The sequence below is a fragment of the Borostomias antarcticus genome (assembly GCF_949987555.1).
Source record: "Borostomias antarcticus genome assembly, chromosome: 7".
Taxonomy (NCBI): Eukaryota; Metazoa; Chordata; class Actinopteri; order Stomiiformes; family Stomiidae; genus Borostomias; species Borostomias antarcticus.
In genome coordinates this window covers 2,198,881-2,216,882 of record NC_140240.1, presented here as the reverse complement: position 1 = coordinate 2,216,882, position 18,002 = coordinate 2,198,881, and the positions used below count along the sequence as shown (strand labels likewise).

At 43.4% G+C, this 18,002-nt stretch overlaps 3 protein-coding genes across 5 annotated transcripts; 2 read left to right on the top strand and 1 right to left on the bottom strand.

The window, feature by feature from the left end:
• Window positions 1-19: 19 nt before the first annotated feature.
• gnl3 (G protein nucleolar 3) lies at window positions 20-6,774 on the bottom strand. Its single transcript, XM_084440458.1, has 15 exons — window positions 6,717-6,774; window positions 6,394-6,452; window positions 5,233-5,373; window positions 4,969-5,088; window positions 4,806-4,889; window positions 4,527-4,662; window positions 4,320-4,423; window positions 3,978-4,128; window positions 3,428-3,515; window positions 2,866-3,043; window positions 2,559-2,701; window positions 2,177-2,313; window positions 1,616-1,767; window positions 950-1,031; window positions 20-862 (listed from the first exon to the last, which is right to left on the bottom strand). The coding sequence occupies exons 1-15, from the start codon at window positions 6,727-6,729 to the stop codon at window positions 768-770; spliced, it is 1,683 nt and encodes a 560-aa protein (XP_084296584.1). The 5' UTR covers window positions 6,730-6,774; the 3' UTR covers window positions 20-767.
• Window positions 6,775-8,135: 1,361 nt separating this feature from the next.
• rassf1 (Ras association domain family member 1) lies at window positions 8,136-14,796 on the top strand. 2 transcript variants are annotated; one of them, XM_084440561.1, is made up of 7 exons: window positions 8,136-8,228; window positions 10,190-10,722; window positions 12,138-12,262; window positions 13,369-13,473; window positions 13,734-14,019; window positions 14,182-14,297; window positions 14,386-14,796. In XM_084440561.1, exons 2-7 carry the CDS (start codon window positions 10,410-10,412, stop codon window positions 14,557-14,559), a joined length of 1,119 nt encoding a protein of 372 aa, XP_084296687.1. In that variant the 5' UTR covers window positions 8,136-8,228; window positions 10,190-10,409; the 3' UTR covers window positions 14,560-14,796. The 2 variants fall into 2 exon arrangements, with proteins under 2 accessions (XP_084296687.1, XP_084296688.1); XM_084440562.1 differs by lacking the exon at window positions 8,136-8,228 and adding an exon at window positions 9,994-10,102.
• Window positions 14,797-15,253: 457 nt separating this feature from the next.
• On the top strand, window positions 15,254-18,002 carry LOC311311068 (tumor suppressor candidate 2-like). Of its 2 annotated transcripts, none has more exons than XM_084440696.1 (4): window positions 15,254-15,409; window positions 16,080-16,336; window positions 16,636-16,756; window positions 16,930-18,002. In XM_084440696.1, exons 2-4 carry the CDS (start codon window positions 16,188-16,190, stop codon window positions 16,993-16,995), a joined length of 336 nt encoding a protein of 111 aa, XP_084296822.1. In that variant the 5' UTR covers window positions 15,254-15,409; window positions 16,080-16,187; the 3' UTR covers window positions 16,996-18,002. The 2 variants fall into 2 exon arrangements, with proteins under 2 accessions (XP_084296822.1, XP_084296821.1); XM_084440695.1 differs by having other exon boundaries at window positions 15,254-15,423.

Genomic DNA, 18,002 nt, shown 5'->3' with positions numbered 1-18,002 from the left:
TCAAAATGTGTTATCCTTTTGTATGAGATTTAATAAAACCATGAGCTTTTCTTGCCAGTGTTATTTATGTATTCGAGTCTTAGGATGCAAATTCGAATTGAGGCAATATAACAGACATTCAGTCACACTATATACAATAATCCACATGAAAATTGACACGTTTTAAATATTTACCTTGAGTAAAAAAAAGAAGGAATTTGCCTTTCAATTACAGATACATTTGTCTTGAAACATACTTGATGCAGGTAGATAAGGAAACATTAGCATGAACAGTAGTTTAGTTGTCCATAGAAAAAATCAACTTATTTGTGGGTTCTTCTATGGTTCTTTAAAGGAGAGAAATTCAGTGCCAGAAATGTGACAAAACCTTTAGGCGTTAAGTTTGCCATCCAAAACTGTAAGAGGGCCAGGAAGCTTTGTCAACGACACAGACTAATAAGCTGTTTGAGGAGCCATAAATGAGTGAAACATCATTATAGCAAAGTATATCTTAGGTTTTAGTAATAGGAATTCTATAAATAGCTGTTTGAGGAAACACGGAACAAATCACATCTGACTTGTGACAAGGAGGGCCTGGTTCGTCCCATGAGGATGTATTTGAGTTAAAGTCGCTGTTCGGTGGAAGTCCAGAAATGTATAATTCAGTAAAAGCTGTGTACGTAGTAAGAGGGATCTGTCTTCTTACTCCTCTAGCTAAGACACATTTCTAGCACTGATTTCTCTCATTTGACAGAACTTGACACTAAAATGCATTTTGGATTTCATGTTTAATTAAAATCTGTGTTGAAGTCATAACTATTGTCTGCCTTGTCAGAGCTCAGGTCGATGCATACCGACTGGAACCTCACTTTCGCCGATTCATCTGCAAGAAGGACAAATATTGTATAAAGATGTGTTCAAACACAGACTTTGGTACAAAAAGGATTGAAGTTATTGCGTTGCAACTTACTAGTTACTGGCTTCTTTTTCTGTGATGCCTCCATTTCATCTGTCACTTCCGCTTCTACACACTCCTGATCAGTATCTTCAGGCTGTAATGAAAACATGTTGGTCAAAGATTTTATCTGAATTTAACATCTTTAAAAAGAGCCAATCTAGCTCAGCACTTGGACATTAGAAGTAGGGCTGCACCTAAAAACTATTTTTCTAATGATTAATCTCTTAAATTTTTTCCATTAAATCGATTAATCTAACGACCAATTTAACGATAATTCTAGCAATTTTTTTTAATGCTTGATTAATAGAAAACGTAATTTACCCAAAGAAAGAACACAGTATTTCCAATACTGTTAGATTTGACCAGGTGCAGCTATCTTACTTCTTTGCGACGCACGTTTCACAAATCAAGCTATTTCCGTAGTTGATGTCAAGTCGCCCCAGCACTAATTTATAAGTCTAAACTGCTCTCAAGAGCGTTTTTGTCCTCATTTCCATGGCAGCAAACACCACACACAACCGCCCAACTTGGGACAGATGCAAATGACCTGAGTCACATGTAATGTATAATGACTGAACACCGTACATTACATGTGACAAATAAAAGGAATCCTGAATGTTTAAATGACACAAACCACCATCTTGTCCATAGAAAAGGTCCTCATTGTTAGTTAGCTACCTGTTTATTTCCCTCCATCTTCTCTGCATCTTCCTCATTGAGTTCCGAAGCAGCAGAGCTTTCCTCGGGGACCTCCGTCTCCGTCAGTATGCCTGCCGTGGGGCCTTTAGAGGTCAAACTGATGCTGCTCGCCTTGTTGGGGAACTTCACACCTGGGACAGGAGAACATGTCAGTCACAGCTCCAACACCGCTGACTTGTTCATCTACTAGATGGACAACAAGATGAACCTGCTCTCCCATGTCCAATGTGTCTCAAAGAGAAACCGTATGTATAAGTGTATATACATGGAGAGAATTGTGGAAGTGGAATGAAGCTCAGTGTTGGATTGAATATAGACTCCATGGTCTTGTCAGATTTTCAACTTCATCATGCTTCATATACACTTCCCCCCCCAATACGTAACATAACTGGATAATTAGAAATCCTAGATACAATATGAACTAGAAATGGTGCTCAGAGCACAGACCTCGAACCTTGAATGCATTTCTTGGCTGTGTGTGCCAAAATTGAGTGGATTCTAAATCTGCCGATCAGAAAAAAATACACTGAACGGACATACTCTTCAAAGTGTTTTCGTTGCCCTTCCTCAGCTTGTCCAGGTCCCAACCCTTCTGCATCTGAGCCACGGTGGCGTCACACAGGTACGCAGGGAGGCTGGGGTTCTCTGGGACTTTGCAGTAGTAGCTCAGCTTTGCTCTGAGAAGATTGTGGGGCAAAGAGAAACGATACTCAATACTCAAAACTCTTTGACAACGACAATGTGCTACAGCAACTAACTGATAAATAAAAAGCTAATCCTCTCAAATCTGCCTCGGCGTTTGGATCAGAGTTGGATATGAGGTCTTCATTATGAACTCGAGACTTGCGTTTGTCCTCATCTCCATGCCGACAGATAGAATAACCTGTAAGTCAGGTAGACAGATGGAGTTGATGACACTCACCCGGTCCAATCACTGAGGAAGGCCGTGGCGGCCTGTTCTGTGTTTGGAACTCCGCCCTTCTGCAGAAATCCACGTTTCTTGGCAAAACAAGTTAAAAACTCCAAGGAGTTTCTGAAGTCTGGCACGTTGTACTGGAGCATAACCTTGAAGACAAAAAAATGTCACAGTGGGGTTTTAATGAAAAAGAGTAAATGTGCGCACATCCGATCCCGTTTCAGGCCAGGTGCTGGATCAATAGAACCAGATTGAAACTACCGCTTATGATTAAGCTGATATTATCCCACTGGGATATCCGTGTCCCTCTCACCTGTTGTTTGTCACACTGTTTGAGCAAGGTCCTGACGGCTTCCAGAACAGTCTCCTGCTTCTCCTCCACCTGCAGACTCCTCAGGGCCATGGAAGCAGGCGGGTTGGAGTGACACGCCACGATCCCCGGGCTGTCAATCATCTTCACGCCTTTGGTGATGTGCACGTCTTGCATACATCTGTAGGGAGAATTACAAGACACTTACCAAAAGGGAAGGCGGTTTTCAAAAATAAATTTGAATATGAGGTACACGAAGCTCAGTGTTGGATTGAATATAGACTCCACGGTCTTGTCAGATCTTCAACTTCATCATGCTTCATATACACTTCCCCACCAACACGTAACATAACTGGATAATTAGAAATCCTAGATACAATATGAACTAGAAATGGTGCTCAGAGCACGGTGGCCCATACTGCACCCTTCCACACGTGAAAATTGGTGCGGTAGTTTTTTTCGTTATCCTGCCGACAGCCCAGATATCATGTCACTACAGCCAGGAACCAATTCTAATCCTAGCACACAGAAGACATGTTACTGTACGAGCTGAAGCGTCACTCACTTGGTCATCCCTCTCTGGAAACCTGCGTTGCACGCCCGGATGCCCTTCAGGCTGTTGATCAGGCTGCTCTTGCCAACGTTGGGGAAGCCTGCGCAGGGAAAACAGAGCTGGGGTTAGTGAAGTACTGTAGATTACAGTATCTACAGTATTGAAGAATCACTGGAGTACTGTAGATTAAAGGTACCCAACGCAAACGTGAATCAAAACAAACCGTTCTTTGTTTATTTTCGAAATTCCTCGATTATATGGTTCCTTGTAGTCTAATAAACATGTGGAATCACTTGAATGTCTTTCCTACCTTTTAATTTCTTCGCAAAATGATATTTAACTAATGTTTTGAAAACGACAAAGATGTGAAACCTCACTATTATGTGCTCCGTGTATTGACGCAATGACGTAGTACCCGATTTTCGGGGACCACCTTCTCAAATTTGCTCTAGAGCGCATACTAGTGGTCAAAAACTACATTGGTACCTTTAATTTAGAGTTGGATCGTTCAAGTCTTTACAGAACTGAGAAGACACAGTATTGAGTACACAGACATCCCTACCTACTATGCCCACTTTGAGCATGCCCTCTCCATCTGAGGCACCAGCATAGTCTCCTAGTAACTGGAGAAGACAGCTGCTGCCAAAACAGGCCACTCCCTTGGTTTTGTCCACTACCCCGTTAGCAGTTGCTATTCTGCTTTTCTTCTCTTGCTGAGCAGAGCATAAAAACAATTGGGGAGAAAAAAAACATGGATAACATTTCTTTGTTGCAGGTATAACTACACAGATTATATAGATTTCCCAGTGGATTATCAATGAGGTTTGACTAGATAGGCTATACATTTCCCAGTGGATTATCAATTAGGTTTACCATTCATCATGCTGAATGTGAATGTACTTACCACCGTTTTGTCCTGGAGCTGTGTAGATGCCTTAAACGCCACAGCAGGGAACTCTTGCTGTAGACACTGCAGCCACTTCTCCACATTCTCCTGAGGCACAAGATCTGGGGGAAGGGATGTTACATGAGATTACTGATGGGAGAAAAAAAAGATACCAAAAGCAACTGAACCTTGATGGACTGTAAAGACGAAGTTAAAGTAATCAACCTATTTTGTTCAAAAGCAAGATAAGTTTCTTGTTTCCTTCCCTCCCAAGGACAGCCTCCTCGAGCTGAGGGCATCGACAACCCAGGGGATCTCTGGCATCCAAAACTTCAACTATGACATCAGAGGCATCGATCACCTGCAGAGCCAAATCACATTTCAGAACGTGACACATTAATCCGAAATTAATACCCAGTAAATGAGGCAAGGCCTGGGGTGGTATTCCCAGTTTGCCCCCAATTCCCAACTCATAGGTTGAATGACAGAATGACAGACATTTACCTTATTCAACTCTGAGCACTGGAATTTCTTGGAACTCTTGTCTATTGAGGGAAGACGTTTTACCGACTGCTTCACAGTCTCATCCTGAGTAGATATAAAGAGAATTAACACTGGGTTACAATAAAAATGCATTACATTAATTGACATCATTACAGGTTTCTACCTTCCGAGGTCTTTTGGCTTTGGGGTCAGCGTCACCAGTACCAGCATCTCGTTCCTTCTTCCTCTTTTTGGCTCGTTCCTGTATTTTGACAAGTTTCTTTTTCTCTTTTAACTCTTCAAGCTGGGTATAAAGGAAATCCACAGAAAATATATCACAATCCATCCATCAACAACAAGAATGATCATCCATGGAAGTGTTGGACATGATAATCTAGATCATGAAATGCAACCCTGGGTGATGATGACCTTTAACCTTTGACCTCACCTGTAACCTCCTTTGCGCTGCTTCTCTGAGGACATCCTCTTTGAAAGGGGCGATGCTGGGCACTCCAAGATCCTTTTTCACTCGTTTTCCCACACCTTTCTTTTTAGCTTCTTTCTTTAATTTTCTGTTATGTTCCCGAACCTGGACATAAGTGTCAATTAGTTTTTTAGCTAGCTTGTTAGTGGGCTACTTAGCATCACATGTAGCCAGATGTGTAAAAACCTTCGAATCAGCTGGTTTAGTGCATGAGTGGAGCAAATACACTTAGTATTTTTACTTTCTGAAACTGGCTACACCTAGGCTGCGTTCCAAATTGCATACTTCTTTTTACTACCAGTACTTACTACAGCTGCCTCTAGGAAGTACGTACTTCCTATTGGGACATACTGCCTTGTCATAACTTTACACCTTGACATTTGATCACATCTGTCGCTGTCCATGAAGTGACATTAGTCCACAGCTGAGATTCGTCAAAACGTTAATTTCTGATGAGGACAGGATTGTAAATCAGAATAGCCAGAAAAGTGTGCTGGCTTACATACTGCAAAATACGACCAGATGTAGTAGGACATCCTGGTATTTTTGCCAAACTGCATGTTGAATACTACTGTATGTATTGAGACATACATCATCCATTTTGGAATACTATATAGTATGGAAGTACACGATCCGGAACGCAGCGCTAGTCCTGGTCCAGGTCGGTAACGCAGCATCAGCCCCGAATAGTTATAGTATTATATATTATATATAGGAGTATTTATAGTAGATCGACCTGGACCAGGGCTAGGTTACACCACTCATGTAGCTAACTGCATGTAGCTAACTGCACGTTACTTCAACACTTACGTTAACGTACTTTAAGTATAGCGAACACATGATAGCTGTAGTGTCAAGCCTACATAATAAGGGACTACTTTATGTTATATAGTAACATGCTGTTGCATGCGCAATGAGGCGCGGATTGATCTCTCTCTGCCTGTTCACCCTGACTCTCGACCATTAAACATCGTTAAACTGAGTGCTCTTCTCAAGTGTTTGATTAATGTATAGTTGTGTAGTTAGGCCACATACACAACAATAGCCAACACATCAATGATGGCACATTACTTGTAAAGTCTTTAAAAATGGTGTGACAATCAAAAAATGTTAATCATAACTGACCTTTTTCTGGATTTTGTAACGTTTGGAGCATGACACACGTTTACTTGCTCTCTTCAACTCTGAAATAACACCAAACGGCTCATCAACAACACAGGAATGTCACAAGCAGATTTAGAAAGTAAAAGTTGAGCTATCTGGAATTGCTAACTAGCTAACAGTGAGCTCACGTTTGACATGACGACGTTAATGTTACACGTTTTATGTGGCTAACTAAGAGGTGGGACATAGAGTAATACATTATACAATTGTAGTAGAAAATGCAGTAACGTTAGCCTTTGCAAAATCAGACATCCAAAACATCTTTCACTGTTTAAGCAACTTACTTGGACGTTTCATGGTCGCGCTTCTGTTCTGATGGGGATGTTCAGCACGTGGATCTGCTGCAGGAAGGGAACTCTTACGACCTTTCCTTCTCGTTCTCCAACTTCCGTCAGTCCAATACTCCTACAGCGCCCTCTGCTGCCCGGATGCTGTGGCTACTGGGAGGCCACCAGCTCTCTGCTACCCCGGGGTACCTGGTTGACCCGTCACTCCGAGGCACATGCGGTCGATGGACACGGTCACTGCTCTTCTCTGTCCTGGCCCCACGGTCACGGCTCTTCTCTGTCCTGGCCTCGACACGGTCACGGCTCTTCTCTGTCCTGGCCTCAGCACGGTCACGGCTCTTCTCTGTCCTGGCCCCCACGGTCACGGCTCTTCTCTGTCCTGGCCCCCACGGTCACGGCTCTTCTCTGTCCTGGCCCCCACGGTCACGGCTCTTCTCTGTCCTGGCCCCCACGGTCACGGCTCTTCTCTGTCCTGGCCCCCACGGTCACGGCTCTTCTCTGTCCTGGCCCCACGGTCACGGCTCTTCTCTGTCCTGGCCCCACGGTCACGGCTCTTCTCTGTCCTGGTCCCACGGTCACGGCTCTTCTCTGTCCTGGCCCCCACGGTCACGGCTCTTCTCTGTCCTGGCCCCACGGTCACGGCTCTTCTCTGTCCTGACCCCACGGTCACGGCTCTTCTCTGTCCTGGCCCCACGGTCACGGCTATTCTCTGTCCTGGCCCCACGGACACGGCCCTTCTCTGTCCTGGCCCCGCAGTGGTGGAATGAACTGCCCACTGATGCTGACTGCAGAGTCGCTGCCCATCTTTCGTTGCAGGCGCAAAACTCATCTCTTCAAGAAGTACTACAACAATCCTCCCTCCTAAGCACTTATTGTATTTTATTGTATTGTATTGTATTGTAGGCCTATTGCACTGTAGCCTACTTTAGATTGCTATTCTTGCACTTTGCCTTCAGCACTAGATTATGCTCTTAATCACTTGTTTTAGAAAGAAGATGCACTTGTGAGTTCTGGCAAGTAGTAGGCTAGTACATTGGCTTTTCCTACGTTAAATGCAATTATTAATAAGTTAGTCGCTTTGGATAAAGCGTCTGCTAAATGACTGTAATGTAATGCAATGTAATGTAATGAATATCATCTGATTTTTGTCATTCATCTGAAAGCTATTCCCTATCGATCATTTGCCCACTTTTTTCATTTGCCCATTCAGTTTCGTGATTTCGCCAATTAATGGGTGTTTAAACGTTACGTGTTTGCAACTTGATGGGGAAAAAACAATAGCATCAGTAGGATTTTGTAGGATATATTGTCATAGCATGTAACCTGGTGGGGGAGATGTAGCCTACAATAGGCCGACGACTCGCATGAAGTACCGCCTAAGGGATTATGCAGTAATCCGATGATTAAATGTGCATGCGCTGGACTAGGCGCATGAGTGTCCAGCAGGTCTGGGATGAGAATAAACGAATACAGCCTAGCCTAGTTCCTCCGAGTGAAGCACTAAACGAGGTAAGGTCGTTTACGACTGAGACATTTTTCAAATATCTTTCAGCGTTTATGGTTTATTGTGGCTGTATGTCATAACGAGCCACCATTCAAAACCTATACGCACCGATAGGTTACGCACTAGCCTACCAAAACCTAATCACATTGTTTGAAATTGCGCTTGCTTCAGAACTTTGGTTACAGATAGATTATTAACTTAATCGCCACGTTTTATTCAGCGCAGAAAAGTGTGGGAAAGATGTGAAAACTGCCCTAGCCTACATGGTGACCTACTTTACGCGATGTGAGCTCATTAATACTCAAGTCACTTAAATGGGTTTTGAAGGGACGCAAACAAAGTTGTTTCAGCATGACAGCGTGAGAACTTTTGATCAGTTTTAGCCTATTAAAAACAAAAATACCCTACTGAAGCATTCTGTTAAATGTTGCGTATAGGCTATCAAATGATCACAGCTGGCATGTTATCTACTTTCAGAATCAGAATTTGTTTTAATGGAATGCAGTTTTTCAACGTAGCATACTAGGAATTGGTAGTATCGGTCGTGGTGCATAACGAGACAACTTTGGACAGGGTGCAAGGACGAGACAGGACAGTGCAAGGAGCAAGTACAAAATTATAGTGCAAAAAAGGATAAGCTAAGAAAAAGAACAATATAAAAAAAATAGTGCAGTCAGTGTACAGTATATACAGTGAGTCCGCAGATGAGTGTGTGTGCGCACGCGTTGTGATATGTGAGTGTGGTGTGTCCTATACAGTATATTCAGGTAATGTGCACGTGTGTGTATGTGTATACACTATATGGACAGAAGTATTTGGACACACCTCTTAATCATTGAATTCAGGTGTTTAATTAAGTCCCATTGCCACAGGTGTATAAAATCAAGCACCTAGCCATGCACTCTGCCTCTACAAACTTTTGTGAAAGAATGGGTCGTTCTAAAGAGCTCACTGAATTCCAGTGTGGTACTGTATTAGGATGTACTGCAACAGGTCAGTTCATGAAATGTATTCCCTCTTAGATAGTCCACAATCATCTGGAAGTGGTATTATTGCAAAGTGGAAGCGTTTAGGAACCACAGCAACTCAGACCACGTTAAGTTACAGAACGGGGTCACCGAGTGCTGAAGCGCATAGTGCGTAAAAATCGCCAACGCTCTGCTGACTCAATAACTGCAGAGTTCCAAACCTCCTCTGACATTAACATCAGCACAAAAACTGTGCGCTTGAAGCTTGATGATAACATTTTCCATAGCCAAGCAGCTGCATGCAAGCCTTACATCACCAAGCGTAATGCCAAGCATTGGATGGAGTGGTGTAAAGTGCACGCTGCCACTGAACACTGGAGCAGAGGAAACATGTTATGTGGAGTGCAGCCCTGGGGGGACCCAGTGCTGATGGACCCGGAGTCAGACATGTTTTTGCCCAGCTTCATGTGCCATTTCTTGTCGGACAGAAAGTCGGTGATCCACCTGCAGGTAGAGTCAGGCACGTGCAACTGGGAGAGCTCGTACTCCAGTGTGGGCGGGAGGATGATGTTGAAAGCAGAGCTGAAATCCACAAACAGGATCCTGGCGTAGGTGCCTGCGTGTTCCAGATGCTGTAGAATGTAGTGTAGGGCCATGTTTACTGCGTCGTCCACAGACCTGTTTACTCGGTGGGTGAACTGCAGAGGGTCCAGGAGTGGGTCCATTATGGATTTGAGGTGCAGCAGAACAAGGCGTTCAAAGACCTTCATTACTGCGACGGGCCTGTAGTCATTCAGTAGGCTACCATATCCGTATTGGTACATTTTATAGGCATGAAAATGCATTGGATGCATTCAAATTTTATATGAAATGAATGTAGGCTATGTTTGTCTTGGTTTAGTTAACTTACTGTAAGTTTGAAAAATGTTTAAAATATTAATCATGCGAATCAGTCCCAATGGTTTAGGGGTAACCTCTGTCTTTGCCTTCCATTCTAGGACGTCGTGGTGGTGCCTGAAGACTCCATGACCATCTTTTCCAGACATACAATTGGACATGGACTGAATCAAGACACACTGGGCACAACTGACATCTCATCTGACTTTGTCAATGCTGTAATTTAGGATGTTGAGATGGATTTATTGTTATTCAGTACCTTAGGACTAGCTGGGTAGTGAGGGGGTCATAGGCCATGCCAGTCTGTGTTCTGGACTCAGGATGTCTAAGTGCGAGTTGATCGAGTTGAAGGACCTCAGCCTAAATGATCGCATCGAGCTGGCTGCTCCTGCAGCCCGGCCACCACCAGCATCACCCCTGACCTCACGCCAGGGGAGGGCCCCAGAGAGGCCCGGTCAGTCCTTGGTCGTTCGGCTGGTGGGGGACAGCGTCAGCGTTGAGGGGCCATCGTGGCTTACAGGGGAGGCTGGAAAGGGACACGACTTCCGGCCTTCCAGCCACACCCAACTCACCTGGTGTGACTTATGCGGAGATTTCATCTGGGGTCTTTACAAACAAAGCTTGCGCTGTGCTAGTGAGTACCGTCAGCATGGGCTAGACAGTAGGGCTGGGTATCGAGTCGAATTTCAAGAATCGATTCCGATTCACAAGGTTCTGAATCGATTATCACGATTCAATTCGATTCGATTCAATATCGATTCGGTTAGTGTTACTAAAACTTTTTTTTTTTTTAGCTGTAACCTTAATTACATGACTGCCAAGTTATGCAACACATCAATACTAGGGCTGGATATCGATACTGATTTCCAAAAATGAATGAATGAATCATTGAATGAATGAATGAACTATTCATTCCTTAATTTATTCATTCATTCATTAAATAAAAGATCGATTTTGGGATTCATGAATCGATTCTGAATCATTTGAATCGATTTTTTAAACCCAGCCCTACTAGACAGGGTGGGTCAGGGTTGGAGACAGTAGAGAGGTATTCCAACAAAAAAAAGAGTTCAGATTCTGTAATACGGGCTCGACACAGTAGTGAAGAATCCCGCAGTTTGTCGTCTTCCCCTTCACCACTTGTTATAGGTTTATGCTATAAAGATGTCCCTATTTCATTTAGATTAAGCACTGAAAATAATTGAATGAAAGGATAGCTATATAGATGTGTCATCATCCAGTCAGGTGAAAACTTGTCACAAGAGTTTGTTTTTTTTAAATATTTTTGGGGGGCATTTGTGCTTTATTATAGAGGGAAGTGTAGAGTGACAGGAAAGGTGGGAGAGAGAGAGAGGGGAGGACATGCAGCACAGGGACCAGGTCGGATTCGAACCTGGGCCGCTGGGATCAGGATTAGCCTTAATGTGGTACACGCCGTAACCGATGAGCCACCAGGGCACCCCCTTGTCACAAGAGCTTGAGCCTATCAGCAGGAAGCTCTGGGTAGCCTCATGTTTGTTGACAAAGGGGACAGCCAGGCCACGGGAATGTTTTTGTCTTCTAATTCCCCTGGACTACTGGCATGTCTACACTTTGGCAGCTATTATACTGCAGGTCTAATTAAATCAATGGAGAACCTGGAGCAGAGTTTGCAAGTTTAACAGGGACAGGCTTTATGAGGCTTAATGCACTCTGACCCTGTCCAGAAACTTCCCTCCCTTCAATAGACTAGTTGTTTACTATACTGTATACTAGCCTGTATACTGTACAAGCCTATATTCAATTCATTGAGATCATATGTCTAAGGATTAGGAGTTGATCCTCAATATAGCTTCAGACCTTCGTTAATAGACCTAAATCTACAGTCGAGGACACTGCTCACCCATGCTGACCCTTGACCCCTGAAAACTGTACAAGTGCTCCTCTCACAGACAATAAGCATGATGGATTATTTGTGGCAAATAAATCTTTTGTAATGGAGTGGTAATGCTCGCCTCGTCTCTCTCTCTCTCTCTCTCTCTCTCTCTCTCTCTCCCTCCCTCCACCCAGACTGCAGATATACCTGCCACTACCGCTGCTTACCTCTTATCCAGCTGGACTGCAGCACAGATGATTGTCTCTTGATTGACCAGTCAGATGTTTCTGAAGACACAATAGAGACAGATACAAATGTGGTAAGAAATTCATCTTTTCTTTTTCATCTCATAAACCCCCCCCCCCCCCCCCCCGTCCCTTTGTAGTTCCTACTCTGTGAGAGAGGGGGGAGGATGTGGTTTATGGAGATGGGGACTCTATCTGTGCCATATGCTCAACAATACTAGATTGCAGTACCCTGCTCCTGCAGCTGCCTGTCAGGAGGTCTATAGTCACCACATAAAGAATGACTGCCATGGGAGAGGTTGCCTGGCAATGTTAAGCTACAATAAAACAGCTGTCCAAAATTCAAACTGCAGAATTTGCTTGGGCAACTCAGTTGCATCCGTCTTTCACAATGTCAAAACAAACACGGTGAGACAGTGACCAGGCAACCATGATCCCCCATGATCTATCTGTAGCCTTGTTTTTTTGTGGTTTAATTATATAAGCTAGTGTATGTGCTCAATACAGAAGATATAAGCCTACAGTACAATAGAACGGATGCTCTTTTAGACTAATAAGCATAATAAGCATCATACTTTTTCTTGTCACCAGCTTAAATTACAATTATAGCAGACACCTTTATCCAAAGTGACTCAAAATGTTTTGAGCTAGTGTTGGGAGGTACCTTGCTCAAGGGAAACTGTCAAGTGGTCAGATGCTCTGACCAGTGGACTACCTACCTTCCAATTCCATTTATTTGTATTAATAGATTATGCCATCCCACCCTCATCAATGTGATTCAATTGCATGTTACATGGAATTGATAATAGGTGACATAATAGTGAGGCAAGGGACATTCCTTTTTGTATGATTTTCTTGCCTTATATTATGCCTTAGGCTGACATTATAAAATAGAAAAGTGTATGTGTATGTGTGTGCGTGTGTATGTGAGAGAGGGAGAGAGAGAGAGAGCATGTGAGCATGCATGCATGCATGGACAGTCCTGACTTCTTTGTCCTGTACTGTCTTAACTCCTAGAGTATAGATTGTTCTCTCATAACTCTGTCTTAGCTCCTAGAGTATAGATCATTCTCTCATAACTCTGCTGTAAGAACAGAGAACTACTGACATCTAGAGGTGGAGATGCACTGGGATGAAGAAGCATTGTTGTTAAAAATTGAACCTTATTTCTCCCTTGCAGGATGAACAAATTGATTGGGGTAAACAAGAATTGTCAGTCAGTGAAATTCAGCAGAAAGTGATGGAATACAACGCTCAAATCAACAGTCATCTCTACATGGTGCTTGTGAGTGAAAATCTTTAGTATCTTTCTCCATACTTCCTGTAATTTCCCAGACTAACGCACAAGGTTTTCACTGAATTAGTTACAATGTGCTTCATCATCTCTTCTCTCTCTCTCTCCTCTCTCTCTCTCTCTCTCTCTCCCTCCCTCTCTCTCTCTCACACACACATGCACACACACACAAACCAGTGATTGACATGTTGACAGTGGTCCTAATATGCTTAATCTCTGTGTTCTTTCATCTCATTTTTTAATTCTTTTAGAATAAAGATGGATCATACACTGGTTTTATTAACGTCCAGTTTAAACTGGCCCGGCCCTTGACTATCGCCCCTCCCAAGAAGCTCTCCTTGACTCATGGGGAGCCACAGTATGGTGGACCGAAGCGCCGGACTTCTTTCTACCTCCCTAGAAACACTGCCAAGCATCTGCACGTAAGCTCTCGAACACGGGCACAAGAGGTCATAGTAGCACTGCTCAACAAGTTCACTGTGGCGGACAACCCAGCCAAGTTTGCATTGTTTGAGCGGAGCGAGCAGCAAAACCAGGGTAAGCCCATCTTCACCACAGCATACACACAGCAGAAGTCACACAGATGCAGATGTGAAATAATAACAAGTGATGTGAATTCTCTCTATAGGATCTTCCTCTGGTGCCCTTTTTTTTTCACTACCTTTTCCTCTCTTGTATCTCCTTCCCTTTACTTCCCAGTGTCACTGCGTAGGCTGTCCAATGATGAGTGTCCACTCCACCTGCGTCTCTGCGCTGGCCCCAATGAGAAAGCCCTCAGTCTGGTGCTGAAAGAGAATGAGACAGGAGAGGTCAATGTGAGTGCTCACCTTTCAAACGACCACAAGGCTAACAAAAAAGGCTCAGATTATGCCCTGTGAAGTAATGATTGTTCTCATCCCACAGTGGGATGCATTCAGCCTTCCCGAGCTCTGTAATTTCCTTCGGATCCTTCAGCGTGAGGAAAAGGAGCATGTCCGTCAGATCGTCAGGCGCTACGCTGTTGCCAGGGATAAGATGAAGGCTGTGGCAATGGCAGAGGAAAACAAGAAGCATGAACAAGAAAGGGGAACACTGTAATTTAAGAGAGGGATTTTGTTGTTTGAAGTGCATGTGAATATCATGAATCTACTGTATGCTACTACTGTATTTGAATGGTCACTGTAAGTTATGAGGGTCAAACTTCAACTGGAATCAGTTTTTGTCTGGGAAAACTTAGCGCTGCTGTTTTTAAGGGACATTGAACGAGGTAACTAATGATTCAACTTTATTAAGCCATTTCTAAAAATGTTATTCTTAAATAAAGGGACATGGTGTGCGTGTGTATGTAGGCCTACGTGGATGTGTTTTAGAAGGTGATGGAGGATTGAAGTGTCAACAGCTGCTAGGGGTCACTTTAAAGATTAGTCGGCAGATTTTTCTAATACTTTTCTTCCATATGTTACATGAAGAGAAATTACATAATTAGTCAGATTGTCCAAGGCACGATATGAAAAGTGTAGTAGGTTGCGTGAAATGTGTGCATGCAAAACCAACACCGGAAGTGATGCGCGATAGCGGAAGCGAAGAACATCGTAGTTTGACATCGCTAAAGACTAGGTCCCATAGACACAGAGGTCGTTTAGGGTTAAATTAGGTTTAAATTAAGATTAGGGTTAGGTTTAGTGTTAAGGTTAGGTTTAGTGTTAAGGCTAGGTTTAGGGTTGGGTTAAAGTTGGGATTTGGGGGTTAGGGTTTTACCGTTCTCTGCGTGTATGGGAACTAGCCCCTACCGTTTGACATCCATGGTGAACCCGGTGAAGGGACATCTAGGCGATGTAGCATCGAGCTAACTAGCCAAGTGTTAGCCAGCAAGCAATCTCCTTGATCACTGAGGTTCAGCTCGTGTTACAGCACCAAAAGAAGTCAGCACATCTTGACAATATATACGGTAACTGACGAGGGGTATGTCTACAACAAAGTCTATTTAGTGAACCACGTAACTAGCTGACAAGTGTTTGTTTTGACAGCTAACGCTAGCTAATTAGCTAGAGAGTAGCTAGGCCCATGGATGTCTGGAGCCTTGCTGTACAGACAGTCTGCTTAAAAGGCAAAGTCAGAGTATTGCAGACATGTTCCCTGAAATGGAGCAAGTGTAGTGCTCAGCCTTCAGATCATTTGATAACTAGCCAGCTAATGAGGCGAGGCTGAGCAGGTTAGTTCATGCTGGCTTGGTCAGGATAACGAACACAGCCATTGCAGGTTAGCAAGCATGTTAGTTAATATAGCTCTAATATAGAGAGTATTAGTGACATGTTATGCCTGTCTCTAAATGTCAATTTCACGTTTTCGTTCAATAGCTAGACTAATTATAGCTAATAGGCCTATATTTGATGTTATATATGCCTATATTTGATATGTTATATAGGCCTATATTTGATATGTTATATAGGCCTATATTTGATATGTTATATATGCCTATCACAACCAACTGAATTGGCATCAAAAGAGGCACTGGATAGCTAGGAAACTGGCAAGGCAGATATTGCAATGAGAAGTGAGTTGCTATGGTTGGTTTAATGTCTGTATCTCTCTTTCTTTTGTTTCTCTCTCCCTCTTAGTCCCATACTTAGTCCACACTCCAAGTCCTCTCCTCATCAAGGACGGTCTTTAAGCCACATCACTATTGGGAGCTCTACGGCCAAGAAAATAATGCCCTACAGTTGAAGATGGGAGGTAGTGGCTCCAAAACCAAAGGTTATTGGCCTTTCACTGGCTCGGGAAGTGTTGATGATCCAACCAAAGAGGAAAATGAGCAGTCGTTGGCGAGACTCAGAAGTTTCCGAAATGCGACCCCGTTCGTGTTTACTAGAAGAAGGTAAATATAGCCTTAACGATGTTGACAAGGCAATCTGAAAACTATTTACTGCCCAACAATCGTTTGATAGCAGTTGAGCAAGACTTCTGGTTCCCAAAGGGCGCATGGATGAATATGTTGGATAAGCAGTAATCTTGTATCTGTGTTACTGATACTGACAACACTTCCATAGCATATGGAATGGAATGTTGTTGTTTTTTATGGTACATTAAGTGTAGCGAATTCAACGGCATTGTGCAATTGGGCAAAGTTGCAGTCTGAATCTCAGTGTTACGTATTTTTATTGGTTTTGTCTGCAGCTCTCTCTACTTTGATGAGGACGGTGACTTGGCCCATGAGTTCTATGAAGAGACAGTTGTGACAAAGAACGGGAGGAGAAGGGCAAAGCTCAAGAGGATCCACAAGAACCTCATACCTCAGGTAATAGCCTTATCCCAATTACTCATACCTCAGGTAATAGCCTTATCCCAATTACTTTCACGAAGCGAGAAAAATTAGGACCTAGAATCAGGACTTTGCCAAGGCCTTAAATAGGTACCAATAGCCTGTTTGTAGAATTAGTTTCATTATGTCTTTCTTAATCACTCTTACAGGGAATTATAAAGCTGGACCACCCCTGCATCCATGTGGATTTCCCAGTTGTTCTCTGCGAGGTTTGATTCAGCCTGGGGCAGATCAGACTCAGACTAGTCACTGTGTCAACTCCGTCCATGTTCCCCCTTCAAATCTAGCCTAACCCCGGACACCCCACCCTGCTATGACAAACCACGGTGTCCTCTCGAAGGTATTTGAAGCCCCTTCATGGACAGGATGTCACAACATATGTTGAGCCTCTGCATGTGAACTGTGTATGGTGGTGTGGCTTGTGTACAACTAAGCACGGTAGAAAGAGGCCACTTATTGGGACATATGACCTATTAAACGTGTGAGATTATGAGGACCTACTTCAGTTCCTATCGCCTAAACCTATTCAATACAGTGCAGGTCGTGTGTGTATGATTGTGTTAGTGCAAATGGGATGGTACATGGCAACGTGTCTCCCCTGTGTCTGTCTTTTGGTATGATCCACCAAACTAGAAGTTCAAGGAGAATGTAAGGAGCCAATCTGAGTTGAACTACGGGCTGTAGAATAGTGGGTCTCATAGGCTGGTGTTCTTGTATCTTTAAACCTTGTTCTAGAGAGTGAATTACCATCTGTTCTGAACAGCAAGGGGAACGGCGTAGACTGAAAAAGATTTCTCTGCAAGTCTTCAGACAGAGATTTCAGAATGATGAGGTCTTTGAGGATGTGACTCAAAGATCAGGGCCATGTCCTGGCATTGAAAGCTGGGCGTTGTATGTGTGAAACACCTTCATGGCTGCTTTAACGACCATCATGCATGAATCTGGCTATGCTTATCAATATCCCCATGGAGTAGACAATCGGTGGCTAATGTGAACTGACTGATTTAATGAGATGTTCTGAAGTCTGATAGATTGGCTGTAGTGATCATGATGTAAGCAGCCCTCAGACCCACACACTTGTAGAGTTGCAATGAGTCCCACACGCGGTCCTCTGCTCCTTTGCGGCATTGGTGGAACATTTCACTGTTAATTTATTATACAATGTTACAATGGTATTGTTTTTTGTTTTGTTTTTTAAATTACAGCTCAAAATGTATTACTG

What these genes read in the sequence shown, in the direction of transcription:
- gnl3 (XM_084440458.1), bottom strand. An exon ending in GTTACAAAATCCAGAAAAAG is followed by an intron (nt 5,374 to 6,393) that starts GTCAGTTATGAT and finishes ACTTATGTCCAG; the next exon opens with GTTCGGGAACATAACAGAAA. An exon ending in CAACGAAAACACTTTGAAGA is followed by an intron (nt 1,768 to 2,176) that starts GTATGTCCGTTC and finishes CTCCTGTCCCAG; the next exon opens with GTGTGAAGTTCCCCAACAAG.
- rassf1 (XM_084440561.1), top strand. Translation starts at nt 10,410, where the DNA reads ATGTCTAAGTGCGAGTTGATCGAGTTGAAGGACCTCAGCCTAAATGAT. An exon ending in GAGCGAGCAGCAAAACCAGG is followed by an intron (nt 14,020 to 14,181) that starts GTAAGCCCATCT and finishes TTTACTTCCCAG; the next exon opens with TGTCACTGCGTAGGCTGTCC. An exon ending in ATGAGACAGGAGAGGTCAAT is followed by an intron (nt 14,298 to 14,385) that starts GTGAGTGCTCAC and finishes CTCATCCCACAG; the next exon opens with TGGGATGCATTCAGCCTTCC.
- LOC311311068 (XM_084440696.1), top strand. Translation starts at nt 16,188, where the DNA reads ATGGGAGGTAGTGGCTCCAAAACCAAAGGTTATTGGCCTTTCACTGGC. An exon ending in TTCGTGTTTACTAGAAGAAG is followed by an intron (nt 16,337 to 16,635) that starts GTAAATATAGCC and finishes TTTTGTCTGCAG; the next exon opens with CTCTCTCTACTTTGATGAGG. An exon ending in ACAAGAACCTCATACCTCAG is followed by an intron (nt 16,757 to 16,929) that starts GTAATAGCCTTA and finishes TCACTCTTACAG; the next exon opens with GGAATTATAAAGCTGGACCA.